Below are 20,642 nucleotides of genomic sequence, written 5' to 3'. Positions count from 1 at the left end.
AGGGCAGCCACCTGGAACAAGCCGTGGCTGTGGCTGTGGCCAGAGGGTTACACTTCTGGAGGCAGCTCTTCCAAGCTGGCTGGGCCCATCTCTGGCGCAGGCCATGCTCACCACAGTCTTTCCCCCTTTCTGTGCTGGAGCCGGCCAGAGCCTCCAAGTTTCAGTACCAAATACCCGTGACTTCTGTCAAGTTGGCAGATAGTTTGCCTGGGGTGGATCTGTTCCCCACCAAGGGCAGGACGGGGCCCAGCCGGATCTGTACTTTGGTGGCCGCAGTCCCGCTTGTCTCTGGTTCTGACAGCCAAGGTAAAGACAGACGGCCTACAGGCAGAGCTCCTCAGGGGAATGTCACCAACCCACACGTACCGCCTGCTGCGCCTGAGGGACGCTCGGTGGCTCATGCTGCTCCTGAGAGCAAAGGACACTTGCACACAACCAGCGCCGAGAGGCCGGTTCACAGGGGCATGGGACAGCTCCTGCTGCTGGCTCCCGCAGAGGCCAGGTGTCCTTAGTGGGGAGGATGCTGAGCAGAAAGGTGCCAACTTCGTAAGAAACACGCTCGAGTCCTCTGTCAGGGCAGCTGGCTGCGGGGACTGGGGCTGTTTCGGTGTGCATCTCTGTTTCAGCTGTACCTTGCCACGCAGCGCACATGCCTGCTCCGCATGATGCTGCAGGAGGAAGCCAGCTGGTGGGCAGGTGAGATCTGCAGACGAAAAATAGTCCTGCTACCACCCGGGGAGTGAATAAAACTGCCAGGGTTGCAAAACCCCTTAGCTTGTTGTGGGAGCGGGAAGGGAGACATGGTGTACTGTGTCCAGTTCTGGGCCCCCCAGTTTAAGAAGGACAGGGAACTGCTGGAGCAAGGCCAGCGCAGAGCTGCCAAGGGGATCAGGGGCTGGAGCATCTCCCTGGTGAGGAAAGGCTGAGAGACCTGGGCTTGTTCAGCCTGGAGAAGAGAAGGCTGAGGGGGATTTCATAAATACCTGTAAGTATCTGAAGGGTGGGTGTCAGGACGATGGGGCCGGGCTCTTTTCAGTGGTGCCCAACGCCAGGCCAAGGGGCCACGGGCACAAGCTGGAACACGGGAGGTTCCCCCTGAACATGAGGACAAACCCCTTCCCTGTGCGGGTGCCAGAGCAGGGGCACAGGCTGCCCAGAGAGGCTGTGGGGTCCCTTCCCTGGAGACATTCACCCCCCGCCTGGACGCGGCCCTGTGCCCCTGCTCTGGGGGTGCCTGCTCACGCAGGGGTGGGACGGGGTGAGCTCCAGGGGGCCCTTCCAGCCCCTGCCAGTCAGGGATTCTGTGATTCTGTGTCTGGTGGGCCTGCGCAGGAGAAGCAGGTGCTGGTGAGGACCTGGAGGGTGTACCGGTGGTCGCGGTGGGCCGCTGTAAGCAGGCTGCGTTAGCACATGGGACTGTGTGCAACCCTTCCTGGCCACGAGCTGTACCCTTCAGCACAGTGGAGCCGATAACGGCGCTGACACTGATGTGCCCCTGCACAAAGCTGCAGCCTCATCTCTGAGACAGGATAAACTGTTTGGCCTTTGGACAAGATTATTTCTGTTCAGAACAGGATTGTTATCACTTAATTGAAAATAATTATCCAATGCAAATTGGCTTCAAGTTGGCAAGCTGAGTTGAGAAGCCGGCACATTTCCAAGCTGTCCCGAGGAGGGCTGAGCGCGGTGGCAGGGTGAGAGGCTGGGACTGTCCGCAGGCCTCAGGGAGGATCCGGGGGTGGGGGTGGGGGGGCAGGTGTTCCCTCTGCAACACCCACAGCCCACAAGGAAAATGTGGGGGGCCTGTCCTCCCTGTCTGGTGCTTTCATACACTGGGACCCTCCAGTTTGCCTTTCCAAAGCTGAGACAAGCTTTGAATCTTCCCCGAGAGCAGGAAACATCAATCCATCAGCAGGCAGCCACAGCCAGCAGTGCCCTGCTCCTGTCTCTGGCACCGGCTGCAGACAGCAGGCAGCATGGGTGCAGATGAGACGAGATGCACGTTCAACTCAGGGCTGGCTCAGAGTTATGCACCAGTGTCAACCCGCCAGGCACCACAGGAGTCTGGCACGGCATCTGGTCAAAGAGTGCTGGAGAAGGCCACAGTACCTACATAGCTCCTGTGAAAGTGGTGAGAGCATTGGCACTGGAACCAGCTGGTCAAGAGACTTCTCCTCAGGTGTAATGGGGAAGATGTTAACAAGCCCATATCCTGTCCTGGGGCGTCTGCACCTGGGATTTCATCACACAAAGGATGCAGCTCTGCTGCTGCTGTCAGTCAGGATAGCTGCAGTCACATCCAAGGGACGGAGACAACTGGTGCCATAGAGGGACTGGGCTGTGGCTGGGCGTGGAAACCTTTGAAGAACCAGGCAGGAACAGATCCTCTGGTGCTCTGACCAAGGGGGCATCTAAGCCTTGGCTGGACTTGTGCCTCTTCTACTGAACCTGTTCTTGCTACCACAAACAGCCCACCATTCAGAATGTTGCCTGCATCAGCATGTTCTCGCCACTAAACTTCTTCTAAGGAGAACCAGACATCCCTATGTGTCTCTGTGAGATTCCCCCAACCCAACCCCCCAACACCTGCTGAACCTTCCACTTTTGGGGTCCCTGTGGCCACCCTTGTCTGCAGGCTGCATGGGCCACAGTCAGCCTGAGAAGGGGATCTGCCAGGGGAGACCCTGTCCAGTGGAGATCACCTGGGGACTTGTCCTGCCCTGAGTGATTGTGGGCACGTGTCCGGTGAGGAGCCTTTGGACTTCTGTTATGATGCAGCAGTGCTTTCCCTGTCTGCCTAGCATGGGGGAAGCCAGTGGGGCCAGCCAGGGCCCACGGAAAGGTGCAGGGATGCTGGGTGTCTGAGGCCGTCTCCACCAGCAGGGACAAGCCCTCTGTGGTGAGCACACCCTGATTCTTCGGCAGAATCACCCACCTCGTCAGCTTCCCGCTCCTGTTCCCTGTCCCGTTTCTCACACACCGGAGCACGAGTGGGTCCCCGCACCCACGCAGCGAGGGCCAGCAGACAGAGGCAGCGGCAGGTGCTGGCTCAGATGCGGCCTCAGCCAAATCCAGCTGGTGTCTGCATGTCCCTGCCGCCGTCCTGCCAGCGTGGACCTGCACCCGCGGTCCAGGGGCTCTACACAGCCATTCTGCCCATGGTGTTTTCTCCTCTCCCTTTTGTTTGTTTCTGCCTGAACGGGTTTGGATTAGACAAGACCTTCCTCTGCTAGTGCACAAATACACGAGAGAATACTGAGTTTCCACAACAGTTTTTATATGATTTGACCAGAATGGTACAAGATTAATTAAAAACCCCAATGTTTAAATGCAGTTTCATCAGAAAAAGTGTAAAATGGTTCTGCCAGAATCTCTGTCAGAACTTTTCAAAGATAGTGTACTTTACCTGGCAAAGCACAATTAGACACAGTCAAATATTGTCCTGGTTAAAGACTATTAATTTTCCTTACATTTGTCATGAATTAATTTTTTCTGGCTATATCAACAGTGTTTCCTTTATAAATACGACTGGCTCCTTTACATTGAAAAATTAAATTTGCTTTGGTAATGAACTGAGGTCCTAATAATCGTTTTGCAATGCAAAAAAGTGCAATTACTGGCTGCTGTGCCATGCAGTGCCACACTCAGTTGTCACTGTCTGAAAGTCTGCATCGGTACTGGTGCACACAGTGAAGACAGTCAAGAGTTACTCAGGGCTGCAGAGACAAAACCTGCACGGCTGGAGAGCAGAGCAGTGCCATGGGGCTGTGAGCGGTCGGTTGGTCCCCTCTGCCTGTGCCAGCGCAGCTGGGCAGGGCCTGGTGGGGCTGCACTGGGTGTCCTGTGAGCGGGACCCTGCTTCGCCGCAGTCACCCACCCAGGGGACTGCAGGGCTCTTCTGTGCCATCGGCACTGCAGGCTCACCTTGGCTGCCATCTGTGCAGCGGTACTTCTGCAGGCTACTGCAGTGCCAGTGGCTTGTCCCGGCCGCCACCACCATCGCAGAGCTGCCCTGCTCCCCTCCTGATGTCTGGCTCTCCCACTATCGCCTGGGAGCACGGCCACCGGCCGGGCGGCTGTTCGTGCTGCTGGGCGCTGTCAGCAGGGGCTGCGCAGCTGCTGGTGTGAACTCCTGTGCTCAAAAGGCTTGGAAAAACTATGCCAAGGTGATGAGGCTTTCCTTCCCTCCCTGGGATGTCCTCATCCGCGCCAGCTGCAAGGAGCAGAAGGGACACGCAGACACCAGCCTGCGCTTCCTTGCCTCAAACTTCTGCCCAGAGTGAGGACAGAGGCAGGACTGGAAGCAATAGCTCCTCAGGCCCCTGCGCTCCTCTGAGGTACTTCTACCTTGCGGGGCATCATGGGTTGGGGGGTGGGCATTAGTCTAAACTCCTTTTGCTTTCTCTCACCCCTGTAGAAGATAAAAAAGCAAAGGACTTTAGGTACCAAACCAGCATGTTGAATACAACGAGGAGGGGTATGATCTACGCACAATATTCGCTTTAGGCAGTGCTTCCTACCTTTAGCTGAGGCAGTTTTGCTAATATATTTTAAAAGTTAAAAAAGCTCAGAATGTGTGAGTGCATTTTTAAAAAAAATATTATTTTATAGCTTGGTGGGGACTTTGTTCTTTTGTTGGAAGTAAATCATTAAAGGGAAAATTATAAGACAAAATGAAAAACCATGGTGCATAGAAAATCCACTAGGAGTTCAATAGAAACCTCTTAACACACAAGCTAGGAGGAGGAGGAGGAGGATAAAGCTTTGCTTGGTCTGCTTCAGCATGTGCTGAATTTCCCATGCAGCAGCGTTCTTAGAGCTTATGTTCTGACTAAGCCCTAAAGAACAGGATCAAAAATGAATTTTTGCAGGACCTAGTGATTAGGAAGTCATAATGCTGGAGACAGGCTTTCAAGGCGATGTTAGTTCTCCTGCTCCAGCATTGCTTTAGAAAATGCACCCACTGACATTTCAGCAGTAGCAATCCACAGAGCACCTCAACCATGTGGGCCCTTCCCTCATTCGTACTTCATTGGCCTGATACGGTTTTTTGCCTGTGTAATAGCTCTTGCCAAGTAAGCGTTCCTGGAGACCACCTGAGAAGGCTTGTGCCATGACACTGATGAAGGGGACAGGGTTTAATCCAGACTTAGCATTTCAATTCAATGCTCAAATCACATTCCAAAGCGATGCACACACGGTGAGCTGAATTCCACGCCTTTTCCACCAGAAGTCTCTTTGCGGATGCTGGATCATGCCCTTTGCACCCTCGCGAGTGAGCAGGAGTAGGGGTATTTGTGACACCACCTGCAAGGAGTGGGTGAAGAAGAAATCCCTTCCCACAAAAAGCACACCCAGCCCTGGGAAGGGGCCAGTTTCTGGCGGGGCTTGGTGACTTGCTGCCAGGAGAATGCAGTCCTGTCTAAAAGGTGCTTGTGAAACTGGGCAGTGTGAGAGGGCCTTCCTTGCTGATCCCGCCTGCGAAAGCCTGATGCACTGAGGTGCCCCCATCCACCGATTCAGGCAAACCGAACCTTGGATTGGCTTTGCTAAAACTCGGCACTCTTGGAAGAGCCATCCTGTGACACGTGGGAAGAACAAGGCCTGTCAGTAAGAGTGAGACTGTCCCGAGGCTTGCAGGCCCGCAAGGTCACCACAGGCAGCACCTGACTTGTCAGGGCTGTGTCTGGCCCGGGACTGCTGAGGAACCAAAAAGACAGGAGATAAGGACAGTTAGTTTTGTCCCGTGCTCTGTGGGTATCACAGCTGCACTTAACACTCGCTGCTTGCTGGGGTCAGCTCATCCAGGCGATCCTGACCCTGCCTCTGCTGCCTCTGGGGGAGGAGCAGGGATCTGCGGCCTCATGGGACAAACCCACTGCAGCAAATCCACTTCTTGTCCCATAGCAAGAAAACAGTCCCAAAACAGGGTGGCTTCCACCCCCCCCACGCCATGCTCTGGCAGAAAGTAACCACAGCTGCCTGCCGGCACACACCTGGCCTCTGGCAGAGCAGCACCCTCCACGCTCCTGCCAGCTCTCAGGCGGGCCAGACCTGCCCTCCTGCAGCCCGGCTTGGTGGCCAATGCCACCCCACCTTCCTGCCCATCTGCCTGCCACGGCCCCTTCCCTGCCGGCACCTCCGCCAGGACGGGCAACATCTACCCGCAGCGGCAAACACGGCTGCTGGGGGCTGAGCCCGTGCTTCCACGCCTGTGATGCACAGGGAGGCAGCGCTTCAGCCTCCCGCTGTGCCTGGAGGCTGCTCAGGCTACCAGTGGCCACGGGGCACAGCAGGTCCTGCGTGTCTGGCAGAGGCCAGAGGTGGTACTCTTCTTCCCAGCTGTGACCAGGGTTGCTGCCTTAAACCAAAATTGTTTGTTTGTCAGACAAATCGGCCTTAGGATTCCCAGAGTGGGGAGGTAATGGTGTCCTCTGTGGTTAAGGAAGAAGGCAGCCAGTGAGCTCCATTGCAAAGCACAGAAAATTAAATCCCATTCATGCTCTGAAAACAACTGGCAGCAAAAAAAGTTATTTCTTGGAAAAGATCAAGGGCTGAAAGCTCCATGGGCTCTGCCAAGCCAGCAGCGTAGCTGCAGCTCCTTGCCTGGGCGGGGGGAGGATGGTTTTAGGAACGATGTGGGCCATGCCTGCACTCAGCTCCTGGCTGTGCAGCAGGTCTTAGGTGTATGTGTCCAGGTTTTGGCTCCTCAGCAACAAAACGGGGAGCTAATCGCTCCCTCTTCAGGCCACCAGCCCAAGTGTCCTCAGCACCAGGACACCCCACCCCACCTGCTGCCAGTGCAGCCTCTGCCTGGGCAGGACTGGGACACGGCTCTGTACTGCGGTGCCCTGATACCACAGGGAGCTCGGGAAGCAATGTTTTGCTGCAGGGACCCCCGGGACAAACTTCTTCACCAGCTTGCTGACAAACTGGTTGTGAGCCCGGAGAGCTGTGGTGGCCAAGACAGACTACCTAGCGCTGCTGCCGGAGGAAGGGTGCCAGCCTTGAGCAGGTAGCACACCCTGGTCAGAGCAGCACAGGACCCTGCACCTCAGTAGCAGAGTTGTCTGATGGGGGAAGCCCCGAATTTTGGCGCTGCCATCAGCAGGATGCTGCTCATGTCTGTTGCTTTCCTGATATTCTGGCTGGAGACCTGTGAGGCATTGGTGACATGGGAGCAGGTCACCTTTCTGCTGTGCGTTTCAGAGCTCTCCTTTGGGGCTGTGCGGGAGAGATCCAGGTCGGGATGCAGCCACAGTGCCCCAGGTATCACCAGATGCATGGGGGCATGTGGGGCAGCTCTCAGCGTCTGAAACCCTGGTCACTGCTCCCAGTGGTGCCGTACAGTGTGGCTGTGTAGCTCAGACACGCTTGGTTAAATGACTTTCCCAGTAGCTTCTACAATAGCTCATGCTGAGAGAGAGATATATATATTTTAAGGCAGACTTTAGGGAAAACAAAGCTTCAAGGAGTCAGGCCTCTGTTCCCCTGTGTTCCAAAGACATGCTTAATTCCTTTCCAGTGCACGCTGGTATGCTGCGGAGATGTACACCTCAAATCACAGTATTCCTTCCTTCCTCAACCTTGCTGTGTAGTGGCTGCAACAAATGATAGACCAAATACTCTCCTCTCCCCTCTTCACTCCTGGGACAACTGCCCCCATTACCAAACAAGACTCTGACCTTTTGATCCATCCATCTTGTCTCCTCCACAGAGTCTGGGCTGAGCTACGGCCCTTTATTTATTCACGCAATGTAGGTTTCCTCATGCTGCTTCACCAGTGCACATCAACTGTGACCTTGAGACACTATCCTCTCCTGGGATGAGCATGTTTTTCAGTCCTAGGCATCTCTGGAGTAAAGACTGACAGTTCTTTAAAGAAGGGGGAGAAAGCAGGTGAGAGGAATGACAGGCTGAAGTACATTTTGGTTTAATAGGATAAAATGGAGCTTGATGAAAGTCTGCAAGTCAGCTGGCCCAGAACAGAATTATAATGCAGTGCTTTCCTTTAACTAGCACATAAAGTGGTGGTATTTTTGGTGGTAGAAAATGGATCAACCATTTTTGCCATTTTCTTTGTCCTGTCCTTCTCATCTAATGCAAAAACATCAACTGTATTATTTCTGTAATATAAGTTTTGTAAAATTCACCAGCTGCTAGACAGAAGCTTTACTGGTAGTGCTGGGAGGCACTGGTTATCAGTGCCAGCCTGCTGGTGCTGGATGCAACCTGTTTTGTTTCAAGTGAGCCAGGAATGAGACCCGTGAGCGGAGCCTACCGCATGGGCACACAGACCAGGTGCTTGGTTTCGCTTCTCCAGCAGGTGAGTGGAGACGATTTCCAGACGGGTCCATGTGGATTATAATGATCTGGGGGGAAAAGGTTTACTGACTGTGTGGGACTCCATCTCTGGGGCTGGAAACGTGTCTGCAAATGAGGGTCCTGCTACAGCCCTGCTGGCTGGGAAGAGACAAATCCTTGTCTCACTGCACCTTGCTGCTCCCAGGTGTGGAAAGGCTCCTGGTCTGGGGGAAAGCTTTGAAGCTGGGGTGGAGTATGCTGGTTGTGAGGCGTGAGGCGCTGAGTTTCAGGCACTCAAGCACTACCCTGGCCTGGGGAGCAATTGCTGAAGACACGGCAGTCCTATGCAGCTGGTGGGATGTGAGAGTCTTGCTTCTCCTGCTCCCCATTCCAGCAGTGCCTGGCCATGGGCATGCTTGCCCCCACTGCCCAACAGCAGCTCAGGGCACGGCTGCTTACATAGAAAGGAGGGCACGACCAGTCTGCTGAGACACCACTGAGGAAAGAGACCTCAGCAGTCCATCCACTCGTTGGCTTGCTCAACCACCTCTGTAGTCTCTGGCAGACGTTTGTCCAACTCTTCCCTGAAACCCGCCAGCAAGACTGCGCGCCCTCCTCAGACAACCCGCTGCAGTCCCCTATCATCTTAACCATTTTAAAGGCCTTTTTTCTCTCGGTGTCTCAGCTACACCTTTCTTGCTGTTCTTTTAGTGTGTGCTTTGTTGTCCTACTCACCCCCATATTAAGAACAGTCATTTTTCTTTGCACTTTATGCAGCTGCTTTCCTCTAGAAAAAGACAGCCTCATTCATGCCAGTCTGTCCTTGCTAGTTGCATTATCTGGACTCTCTGATTCTTCTCCCAGTTCCCTGGTGGGCCCCCTAGAGCAGATTCACTCTGTCTTGCTGTGCAAAGCCTGATCTAGGTCAGTATTTGAGCTGCTGCCTTAGCCTGGCATGACCTAAGTGGACTTTCGGTTAACGCTCCAGATCTGGTATGTTGCTAGAGTATCTTGGTTTTCACCACAGCTTTGCTGCCTCGTGTTCAGCTTGGGAGCTGCACTGCAACACTGCTCCATCAGATCCTGGTTTTCACCTGCAAGGTTGCTAGAACTTCCTTCATCCAGCTCCCATCTGCTTCCAAGTGTGGCTGGTTTATCTTTTCCTCTTCCCATGGTCCCAAATACCCCGCTTTCTCTGTGCTTTTACTCACTGTCTTGCAACCACAAGCAACAGGCATCTATCAGAGGAAAAGCCAGGTTAGATGTCTGTGGGATGGGGCAGGTGCAGTACTCAGAAGGAAAGCCAGCGACATTTCCACCACAAATGTATCATCTGGTGCTTTCAACAGTCACAGCCAGTGACAGGCAGAAGCCACAATCTACGGCCAGGCTTCTGTGGGTTTCACCCAAGCACTTGCATGAGTTACACACCATGCCTAGACTTTTTACCATCAGGTTCCTGTGACAAGGCAGGCTTTGGCTCACAAGCACATAACTGGTTTTGAAAAATTCCACAGAAGAGTCCAAGGTGCAATATTGTTGGCTGAAGCCACTGATCTTCAGAGAATTAACCTGGGGCTCTTGGCTGGCTTAAGTCCTGCCGCAGTGGCCAGGAACCTTATCTTTAGAGGAGGAGTTAGAAGAACTCTGACTTGCTCCACATCTGATCACCATTTGACATTGCACAATGTAAAGGCATCCGTACCTCTTATGCACAGGGGCCACGTCGCTGCCCCTGAGATGGTGTATCAGTCTACAGCAGCCTCATTAGCATGGCAATACTAACATTGATAAACTTTCTTGTGCTGAGCAATTTCAGCACGTATCATTTTCCCACTACCAATGTTGCCCCTCACATTGGCTAGACTGGTAAGTAATGCATCATAACATAAAGCCATTGCATAATGCCTGACGTAAACTGCGTTTTTTATCTCCTTGGAGTTTCCTTTGAAAATGAGGAAGACAATGGTGGAACAAGAGCAGTCAGAGGTAGAGACCCTGAGGACATCTCTGTAGGGAAACTCTCCAGAGCATGCTACCCTGGTGGCCATCGGAACAATACTCTCCTGGTCTTCAGATCTAAGAGCATCTGTCCTACTTCTTCTATGGCACACCACACGGCACCCACAAAACACCTCACAGACTGACAGCTCAGTGTGATCCCTCATTAGATGCTACTGCAGTTCAGTTTTCTGCTTGGCATCTTGGACATTGTTGAAGACACAGCTGCCTCAGTTTTGGGGGAATGAAGCAGCAAACTACCTCCTCTTGATGTTTTTCAGTAAACGAGAGGCACGGAGGATCTGGAAACTCTCCAGAGTATGGCCCAGTCCTTATTGCACTACTGGACAGTGAGAATGTTGAGGCTACAACTTCCCCGAGTCATTTTTACCTTAAAAAACTGCCCCAAACTTACTGAATATTAGCTTGAAAAGCAGTGGAGAAAACAGTTCTGTGAGGCAAGATTCCCTAACATCTGCCTAACCACAGGTTAGGGATGTTGTCCATTCCCTACTTTCATACTTTTGTGCTCTCTAGTTGTCCCTGGAGGCAAAGCAGCCACTCGGAAGCAATCCTCTGAGAGCAGTTGCAGTCAGCCTTTATGAGGGCAGAGATTTTCCATCCCTGCACGCTGTCCATGTGCGATAGGTACAGACTTACTACGTACCCCTAGACAGCGGTAACTCCTGACACCTGAGCCACCCGTCTCTCGCAGATGGAGAACCTGGTCCCTTTGGGAATCCCCTTCATTGTCACACTTCTGCCCAAGGAAGCGTTAGGGGACACCAGAGCAAGAATGCAGTCTCCTGCGCTCTTGGTGGCTCTTTAAAGAAGGGTGCAGCTCCTGGAGAAGGGATGTACTCACCTTGCGACAACCTAGCTGGCCACATGGCCAAACCGATGCACCAGAAAGGTTGGAGGTGATCTCAAGGCTTGACTTAAAAACACTCCTTCCCTATCTACCAGTCTATAGGCTGGTTCAGCTAAAGGCTGCCGGAAGCTTTTGTTCAGACAGAACCAGGTGCTGATAAACAGAAAGGAATGGAAAGCACAGCACACGGGAAAAGACCGGTTTCAATGTTAGGGGCAAGACTTTTCAGGACATTTTTTTTTTTTTCTTAGAGCTAAAAGTGATTTTCTTTTTCAATATAATCAGGAACTTTTCAATCAAGAAATCAATCAAGTTAAGCAGAATGAATTTCAGTTACCAATGAGGACACACTTAAGCAAAACGGGGCATTACACCTCCGAGGTGAGGTGATACAGCCACTTAAATACCAGTGTTCTCACTGGTAAACTTACCAAACAAAAAGCTGATGAATTTAGGGAGTACCAGCACGGAATACTACTGCCAGAATGACAGTCCTGGAATTTTTCTATAGCGCACCCATTTCCCCTCCTCAGATATCCCTGCATTAGCACAGGTTACAAATACTTCTTCATTTTCAAACACAACCGTAGCCAAAGGCCTGCTTCTTAGTAAGAGTTGTACCTGTAGTAGGACATGTACCTTTATGAGATTGTGCTGCTGAGTTCCTATCAGTTGCTTAGCAAAAGGGGTGATGTAGTATAGTGTAGGTCCTGAATCGCTAGAGGATAATTTCCTTTTCAACACCAGAAAATCTCTTGCCAGAGGTGATGTAGTTTCAGCTCAGGAATGAAGAGCAGACACTGTTTTAAAATATTTGGTAACACAAGAAAATATAGAACAAACCTACATTTTTTTATATCCCTCATGTAAAGTTTTATTTGGGTTGTTTCTCTGACGAAGCGTTTATTCTTACAAAGCTTTTAACAACACACTTGAATTCCAGTGTACAAAAATAACTCATTAAAAAAAATTAATAAATTTTAGCACAGTATGTCTGGAATCAAATACGGTTTTCATACTCTGCTACCTTTCCCCAGAAACAACTTCCACATCAAGGGGAACAAGGACATATGTAATTCAATATGTCAGCTCTGTTCCATTTCTCAGCCGCTTTCTCCTGCTGTGCTGACTACCTGGCAGAGACAGAAACGGGCTCGCACAGGGCTCCCCTGTGCTCGGCACCGTGAGCCGTGGCACCAAGGGCAGTGGGTCCACGGCACCGCTCTGGAGCAGAAGGCGAGAGACTGTCAAGTCCCAAAGTGCAAGGCAATGCCTTCACGGCACATTCCAGGAGGGACAGACGTGAAGAAATGCCCAGCTGCACTCTGGAGAGGATTGAGTGGCTGGGGAAATGTGCTTTACATCCAGACCCCTGTCTTCCAGCCTGACTCCTCCTAATGTGAGTCTCTCCAGTGTCAGCTCCAAAGGATCGTGCTCCCTAGCAGCAGATCCTGCTCTGACAGGCAGAGCAACATCTCACCAGTGAAGAAACAAAACCCACCAAACCCAGCATGGCCCCTTCCCCTCCCCACTCCCCCACCAAGCAAAAATAAACTTACAGCCTATTCTGGGACTGCTGGAAAGTACAGCCGTTCCAGGCACGAGCCCCGAGTCAGGCGGATAGTTCACGACAGACAGAGCACTCCCTTTCGGGAACAGAGGTGGACATTAGAAGTGTGACTGGTGCCTGGGCATGCCCGCCTGGGTTCAGGGACAGACCCATATTCAGTGTGCTAAGAGACAAACAAAAATAAACAGAAGGCAGAGCCAGAGCCGCCAAATGCTGGTGCTACCCATCTACTTCTTCATCACCAGGATTTCTGTTTGGACTTCTTCCTCCTCTGTTTTATGAGGAATAAATTCTCATTGATATCAGGACTACTGTCTTTCTGCTTTTTCCATTTCTTCTTCCTCTTAGCACCTTCCAGAGGCTCCCGCGCATACACAGTCTTGCTGCCTGATAATGGCTGGTAAATGGACTTGTGGAAGGTTTTGCTGCCCTTACACGCCTGCTTCTTACACCCTCTAGGGAAGTCCTCCTCCATCCTGTGGCCAATTTCAACATTACTTCTGTGTTCCTCTTCTCTGTGTTTCTCTGCCCGGGACATCTTCATCTTTTTGTAACACTTGCTGTCGTTGTTCTGTCTCCCATGTTCTCTCCCAGGCTTGCTCTTTTTCTTACGGCTGTGCCCACCATGTTTTTCTTCCTGCCATCGTGTCTCTGGCTGTTCTGGCAGAAGGCCGGCTTCCAGTAGTTCTGTAAAAGGGAGCCGTTTATTTCAATACCCATGCAGAAAAGCTAAAACCTAGTACCCGAGCCATCACAGCTTTCCTTACGTATGAAGCCAGTTAGGAAAAAACAGTGGGTTTTTTTTCTGTCAACAGACTAGAATCTTAACAAATTACAGTTTAATCCTCTTTCTGCTAGTTTATAGCATTTTTAATGGCGGTGAAGTTCTTAGAATTAAAACATCTGACAATGTGGCTTTGACACAATAAGTTTCCGTGATAGACGTGGATAAATAAAGTCACAAATCTTCTGCTACCATTAGGCTACGTGTGCAAATCCCTGTAGCTTTTCCCAAGGCATGAAAATAATCCCACAATATTTCTAAGAACAGCAAGCTCAGAATAAAGTATTTCAAAGAACTGAAAGGCAGGGGGAATCTCCAAAAATATACTGTACCTGCAACCTTTCTTTTTAATCTGCGCGCTCTTCTGTTGATATCATATTCATCATCATAGTAGTAGATGAAGGGGGAGGTAGGGAACATGCTCCCGTGCATCCGCTTTTCTGAGCACTCCTGCAAAACACATTTCAAGTCACTAAGTGTGGCTGAGTTGCAATTCTCCCAGAGGGGAAACGGGTCAGATTCTGCAGGTGCTCACCGGCAATTCTTTAAACACTGATAAATTTATTACCATCCAATAATTCTTCTTGTGCACACAGAAAAACATGCAATACACGAGCCAAGCTGCAGTCCTCTTGCACAAATGGAGGGAATCCCGTGTCTCCCTGCAACTGCTACACATCTGTAGCGGTGACGGAAGCAGAGGACTGGAAGCAGGTCAGCACCAGGTAAATATACAAGGTGAACTGCAAAGGGAGCTGCTGGATCTGGGGAACAGGGCTGTCCTGCCTGCAGCCGGGCCAGGTCCCCCCATGCCTGCTTTCACTGCTTCTCGCTGCCCCCTCCGGCCTCCCAGCACACCCACACACCCGCTCTCCTTGAAGGACAAATACTTCTGATCAAAGGGGAGCTCTTTTGCCCTGGATCATTTGGAGTGAAAGCACGTGCAGAATCGTGGCCACCTCAACAGGTGGGGTGGGCCAAGGGAAGAAGCGAGCAGCGGCGAGGAGCCGGGGCAGCGCCCTCCCCACACAGCACAACGGCATGCCCAACTGTATGCGGTTTTCTCACAGATACAAAAAAAAAGCAAATCCTGCAGGATTTGTGCAAGCACATCAGACTGCAGGGAGAACAGTCAGCTGAGATGAGGAAGGGGCTGGGTCTTGCATCACGTGCGTGTCAGCCTATTTCCCAAACACTTGATTCAGGAGTGTGATTTTTTCACCACTGTACATGAACTTTTAGCTGTGTCTTGTGAGCCAGGCTAATTGGGATGCTTCCTATGATTCTGGCTTTTTTTCAGGTTACCATGTGATATCAACTGATACTTTCTTCTACTTGTAAATTGCTTGTTAACTGTTGTGCTTTGCAACATCTTCTTTCTACTTCTTGGACACTGCCCAAATCTAATGAGCTCTGGGTCTTGCCGTTCTCAAGAAGCTGCCAGGAGCTTTCACTCCCCGCGACATCTCCACCACAAGTGAAGCAGCTTTCCTTCTTGCGTTTGCTATTTCTACCACTCAGTGCCACCTCTCCCCGTGTGTCCTCCTGCCTCCCACCCTCTCTTTTTCAAAGGCAGAGTACATCAAAGATGTATTTCAGATGTATTTCACATTTCTCAGCTTGTTTATGTTCTCTGCTTGGCTGAAATTAAATGAAGAATCGAATGAGGTTATTCTCTGTGGTGTCCTCCAAAAGGGTACTGCTAGGTTGTGCGACAGCTGGCACATCTCTGCCTGCATGGAGGAGTGCGGACGAGCAATGGCAGCTCATAGCTGGAGCCTACCCAAGTCTGAGGGTTCAGCCTTACCCCACTGCGAAATCAGGCAGGAAGGGACCTAGGAGGGGGCACGTGAGTCCACCCGTCGCCTGAGGCTGTTCTCAGCAGCTATTCATCTGAGATGTGCATATACTGGACTATATTTCACACTAAACACCTTGAATAGCCAGCTATTGCCCCACGCAGAAACCTCCTCTCTCATCCTTCCTGGGTCTTCTCCCCACCTCCCTCTGAGTTAAGAGGAGAGAAAAGCATAACAGAGAAACGACACTTCAAATACCTGAGTTTCACATGAGTGAAGCCTAAGAGTGGCCTTTAGGCAGGGCACAGAGCTGCCTGCCTATCCGGAATAAATGAAAGAAAATATTATCCCTAAACATTGCCAAAGAGGTTACTGAGAACACCACAGATCGGCTTCACGGAGGAGTATGCAAAGACACATTCATCTTTCTGTGGAATGTACTGCTCGAGATGCTGCATCAAATTCAGGGCTTGCTCTGCAGGCCTGCGGCCCATTCATCATTTTTCTTTTGTTAATACGCTGACAGAGAAGCCTTAGCGAAGGAAATGCACATGCCAACCAAATCGGCGCTCCTCTTTTCCTCGTTCTCCCCACTGCATCGATAAATGAGCTCAGCAATGTCCGACATGCACTGGGCTATATCCTTCCCTCTCAAGTACTGTTAAATACTCTTGGGACAGTCTTCAGCGCTGGAGGCGTCGTACGGAGGGTGGAAGCAGGGCTGCTACCAACGTGCGGGCGGCATTTTCTGTGTGATTGGCATACTGGGATGTGAATGCAAGGCACATCTGCACATACCGTACTGTTCCCTACACCTGCTGCCTTTTGAACTCGCTGCAGCCTAAATAATGCTGTGGGCTGCCCCTCATCAACTTGCCCTCCCTCGTAACTTTCCTACGGGGATGCCCCTTAAAATGAGCGCATCTTTGTTACGGGCCCTAAGAGACAATGTTTTGAATGTGTGGACTGCTATGAAATTAACTATGATGTGAAGCCTACTGAAGAAACTAAGATTTCTTGACTTTCTTAAACCCTTAGTTTACATAAAAATATGACTGTCTTAATAAACAATACAGCAAACTCAGGAAACAAAACTGCCGGCTGTTGGAACCTCTGACAGTTTATGTCTTAACTATTTCCAGTTTTACAAACAATAAGAAGTGATCTGGAACTGCACAGTTAATGCTGGGATTTAGCACGTTTTTTGCTCTTGCCTCTGTTTTTGGGAAAGGTCTCCCTAGGCCTCTAGCAAAGAAAGGGAATTTGAGGTGTCCCTAAACTACATCAAATGGTAACACGAAAGGAAACAACTGCAATGGGAAGCACTGATTATGGTGTGTCTGTACAAGGCTAACCCCAGGCTCTTCTTCTTGGCTAGTTTATTATTCCTCTGCTTTAATCGCTCAAAAAAGGCAACAGAGCAGGGCTCCTGAGGTAAAGAAATGGGAAAAATGGTACGTGCTGCTTGTCATCACACATGATTTTCACCGGCTTAAAAACATTTACATTAAAAAAAATTAAAAAATCCACAAACTCCCTCTTCCCCCCCACCAAATGACAGGCAGATCTCTCAAGACCTGACAGAGCTGCTCACTGCATGAACTCAGGCACTCATTACGACCTCAGTTTTCTCACCAGCGAGAGCTGCAAATCTAGGCGCGTTGCCCGTCCAGCCGGGTCGCTGTAACGGTGCACATGCAGGCCACCGGTCCCATTCCCTCAGCCGTTCTCGGACAGAAGGTTTAGCGAGTCAAGGGCAAATACTCAGTTACCCTTACATAACCTAGTGTGCGTCCTGGACGTTTTTCTGTCTGCATATTGAACGACCTGGTGAGTATTTCTGCCCTTCTGTGTTGGTTTTGACTTGTCCACTTTCATTCAGTCATTGTTCAGGCTATTTCTGCTTGTTGCACGCTAGCAAAAATACTCCCTTATCTTCTTTAACTTTGATAGCCATAAGGTGTTGTCCCTGAATCACTTTACTACCTTACTGATTTTATAGTTTCTAGATTTTCTAACCAAGTAATTACTATCGGCTCCTCCCACATATTTACTAATTATTTTTATAGCAGCCTTACTTGAATCCATGTACGGCTGCCTCCCTTGAATGCCATTTTTTGACAGTTTAGTAAAATGTTCCTTGTCCTTTGCTAGCAATCAGTCTCACTTCTTCTCCAACCCTGTCGCTTCAGCTTTTATTGTACATGCTCATTTCAGTGTCTGTATTACTGGCGGGGCTTTATTCTGGGTTGTTTAGCAGGATCAGTTTCAGCACTGCTTTCACAGGTTTTATCAGCTCCAGTTCCAAACAGCAGGGAGGACAAGCTGGTTCACACGTCTGCACCGCTGAGGTCTCACGCTGCTGCTGCATGTGTAGCTGTGTCACGAGCAGATGTCTTGCAGGTGAAGCCAAGGATTTGGACTCCTGTACCGCAGCCGAGGCAGTGCCTCTACTCCTGCCATGCCAGGGGTGACACCAGGCTGCTGGCACATGCTCATCTCTTGCTGAGCTTGGATCGCAACAGCTGTTTATTTCCCGTCCCTCCAACCTGCCTGTGCAGGCCACAGCACGTCACAGACACAGGCAATGGCCTCTACACGCCACTCAAAGAGGAAAATCCTCACTTGTCCCCAAAGACAGCTTGGCGTTAAAAATCTTCTGTTTATCTTTCAGCTCGGCCATGAGAAAATCCCAGCAAACCTGTCCTACCTGGCCCACTATTCCCCACAGGGATTAACTATTAGCTGAAAACAGCGGTTTTTAATGATACATCTTCAGTAGTTCTAGGAGTTGACACACACAGAGATAGCAAATGCCCAGCCAATTCCTTCCTTCTCTCCTGCGTGCTCTAAGCGTCGTGGTTTTAGCTGGGAGAGAGTTGATTTTCTTCACTGCAGCTGACATAGTGCTGTGCTTTGGGCTTTGTATGAAAATAACGTTGATAACACACCGATGTTTTGGTTGTTGCTGGGTAGTGCTTGTACTAGACATGGATGCTTTGAGCTTCCCGTGCCCTGCCGGGTGCACAAGAAGCCAGGAGGGGAGGAGGCAGAGCTAAGAGAGCAGATTCAAACTGCCCAAAGGGATATTCCTTATCATGTAATGTCACGGCCAGTATGTTACTGGGAGGAGCTGGCTGGGGGAGGCAGGCAGCAATCATGGCTCAGGGACCGGCAGCGTCGGTCGGCGGGTGGTGAGCAGTTGTATCGTTTGTGGTTTTGGTTTTTTTCCCTTTTTTCCTTTTCCTTTTAATTATATTATCATTATTAATATCATTATTATTATAATTATAATTTCATTTTAATTAGTAAACTATTCTTATCTCAACCCACAAGTTTTTTTTTTTGCTCTTCTGATTGTCTCCCCCGTCCCACAGGGGTGGGGGCAGTGAGCGAGTGGCTGCGGGGTGTTTAGTTGCCGACTGGGGCTGAACCATGACACTAAGCTGTAGCAAACTATAAACTTAACCCATCTGATGCATGAGTACCATTCATTTTCTGGAATACTTGTGGCTTCTGGACTTACTCTATAAAATAAAAGAACTAACATTTGTTTGGTGTTGATACTTGCAGGTGTAGAGCTGCACTTGTCGCGATGGGGCTGAAAAAGGTGACAAACCCCAGCAAACAATCCTAGAAGACACAGCACACCGCCAGTTTTTACTGAAGCCACTTAAGGCTCATGATGTCCTCCTTCACCAGGCTTGTACCTTACAGAAGGATGATGTAAAACTTAATTCAGATGTTGAATTAAACTGAGAAACTACAAATAAGGATCATCCAAAGCAGGCAGAAACAGAAAACTCGTAAAACGGACATTCAAATTGTTGGGCTGATTATGGTGAAAAATCTTACATGATGTTCAGAATGTGGCAGTAAGGCACTAATATTTCATTCCATGAGCCATGGGAAAAAACAGATGGAAAGAAAAAAAAAAGCTCTGCTCATCAACTGGGTGTTTTCCAATGAAGATTCTCTCTCCCAGGCAGTCTCATTTTGATTTAAGATTTAAAAAAACAAATCAATAAACCTGCCAAGGAGAGATAGTAACTTTTCTTTTCCTCCATATCTTTAAATTAGATGTGTGAGATCACTTTATACGTTGGCCTCCACTGATTGCAGCAGTGCTGCAAAGTCACAAACATCTCATCAGAGTGGCCCTTCGTGCACATTAGCTTGACTCTTCCAGCTCTTTTCTCCAACTACAGGCCATGGCAGAGAAGAATTTCCACCCCAAGGATATACTTGACACTGGGGCAGAGACTGCTGAGACTTACATATCCAAAATGTCCTTTCTGGGAACAGTTGTAGCAGTACACTAAAGCAGAGCGCTCCGAGTGAGAACTGGCCGCCTTGATTGGTCCTGGCTTTGTCTGAAAGATGGAAATAGGCAAGAATTAGGTCTGCCAGTATTCCGAACGCTGAATTAAAAATAGATTAAAATTATATAAATATAATTTTATTATGGTTAAATCAATACATTCCTGCTTGCTGTTGGAATATTAAGTTTGAAAAAGAAGCAAGTGGCTCGTATTACTGTAATTTTGCAGAGCAAGATTCAGCCTAAGCATCACAAATGAGGTGGGAAGGGGCATCCCCAGTATCTCTCCCACCTGGCCATGTTATTTCAGCTCTGAATACAAGAAAATAGACGGCTGATTTATCTGCTCCCCTCCTCCTTGTCTCCCAGCCCCCTCTCCCTCGCAGCGGTGCCCCACCATCCCTGGGGACGGACAGGGCCATCAGATATTGCACCCACCAGCTGGACAGGCACGTTTGTGTAGTGCTGAAGTAGTCTTGCTCAAAGCAACAGGGCAAAGATCTGGCGGAGATACGGGGCCTTCACCTGCTGCATTCCCAAGCCTGCGCCCACTTCCAGCAGCAGAGCCCAGAAGCAGACGTGCTGCAGGAGAACCTGCTGGGCCTTCCGAGAGAAGGGGGAGCTGGCTCTGCTCCCGGGAGAGGAGACACAATGCGAAGGTCCATAGCTGCTCCTGGGGCCTGCGCAGGGCAAAGGAAGATCCAGCGTGCCCCATCCAGTTCAGGGGAACGGGCAGCCCTCTTTCTTTTCCCCATTTAGCACCACTAAGCAGAACAGGTGAACACATTGTCTCTTCCTCTACTTTTCCCTCGCGCAAGCACATTCAGCCCCTGGAGAAGTAACTGCCACAGAGCCCATGCCTAGGAAAAGCTGTCACAAGTACAAAAAAGGAGTGCATGAATTCTGGCTAAAAAGCAGTGGGGCAAAAGAGCAACCTTATTGCTTTTGGCACTGGATTTCCTTCTCTCTGGCGCTAAAGGAGCAAAGACCAG

At 50.2% G+C, this 20,642-nt stretch overlaps 1 protein-coding gene across 2 annotated transcripts in view; it reads right to left on the bottom strand.

Moving 5' to 3' along the window:
- Window positions 1-12,024: 12,024 nt before the first annotated feature.
- ZCCHC7 (zinc finger CCHC-type containing 7) overlaps window positions 12,025-20,642 on the bottom strand; it is a 123,409-nt gene continuing 114,791 nt past the window's right edge. For both annotated transcript variants that reach the window (XM_064437907.1, XM_064437908.1), the window contains exons 9-11: window positions 19,607-19,702; window positions 13,863-13,980; window positions 12,025-13,433 (exon numbers count right to left, since the gene is read on the bottom strand). In XM_064437907.1, the coding sequence (XP_064293977.1) occupies window positions 12,985-13,433; window positions 13,863-13,980; window positions 19,607-19,702 (663 nt within the window). In that variant the 3' untranslated portion in view covers window positions 12,025-12,984. The remainder of the gene's footprint in view (window positions 13,434-13,862; window positions 13,981-19,606; window positions 19,703-20,642) is intronic.

The sequence above is a fragment of the Phalacrocorax carbo genome, chromosome Z, assembly GCF_963921805.1.
Source record: "Phalacrocorax carbo chromosome Z, bPhaCar2.1, whole genome shotgun sequence".
Classification (NCBI taxonomy): Eukaryota; Metazoa; Chordata; class Aves; order Suliformes; family Phalacrocoracidae; genus Phalacrocorax; species Phalacrocorax carbo.
The sequence above is the reverse complement of the archived record's forward strand: the minus strand, read 5'-3'. Positions and strand labels throughout refer to the sequence as shown.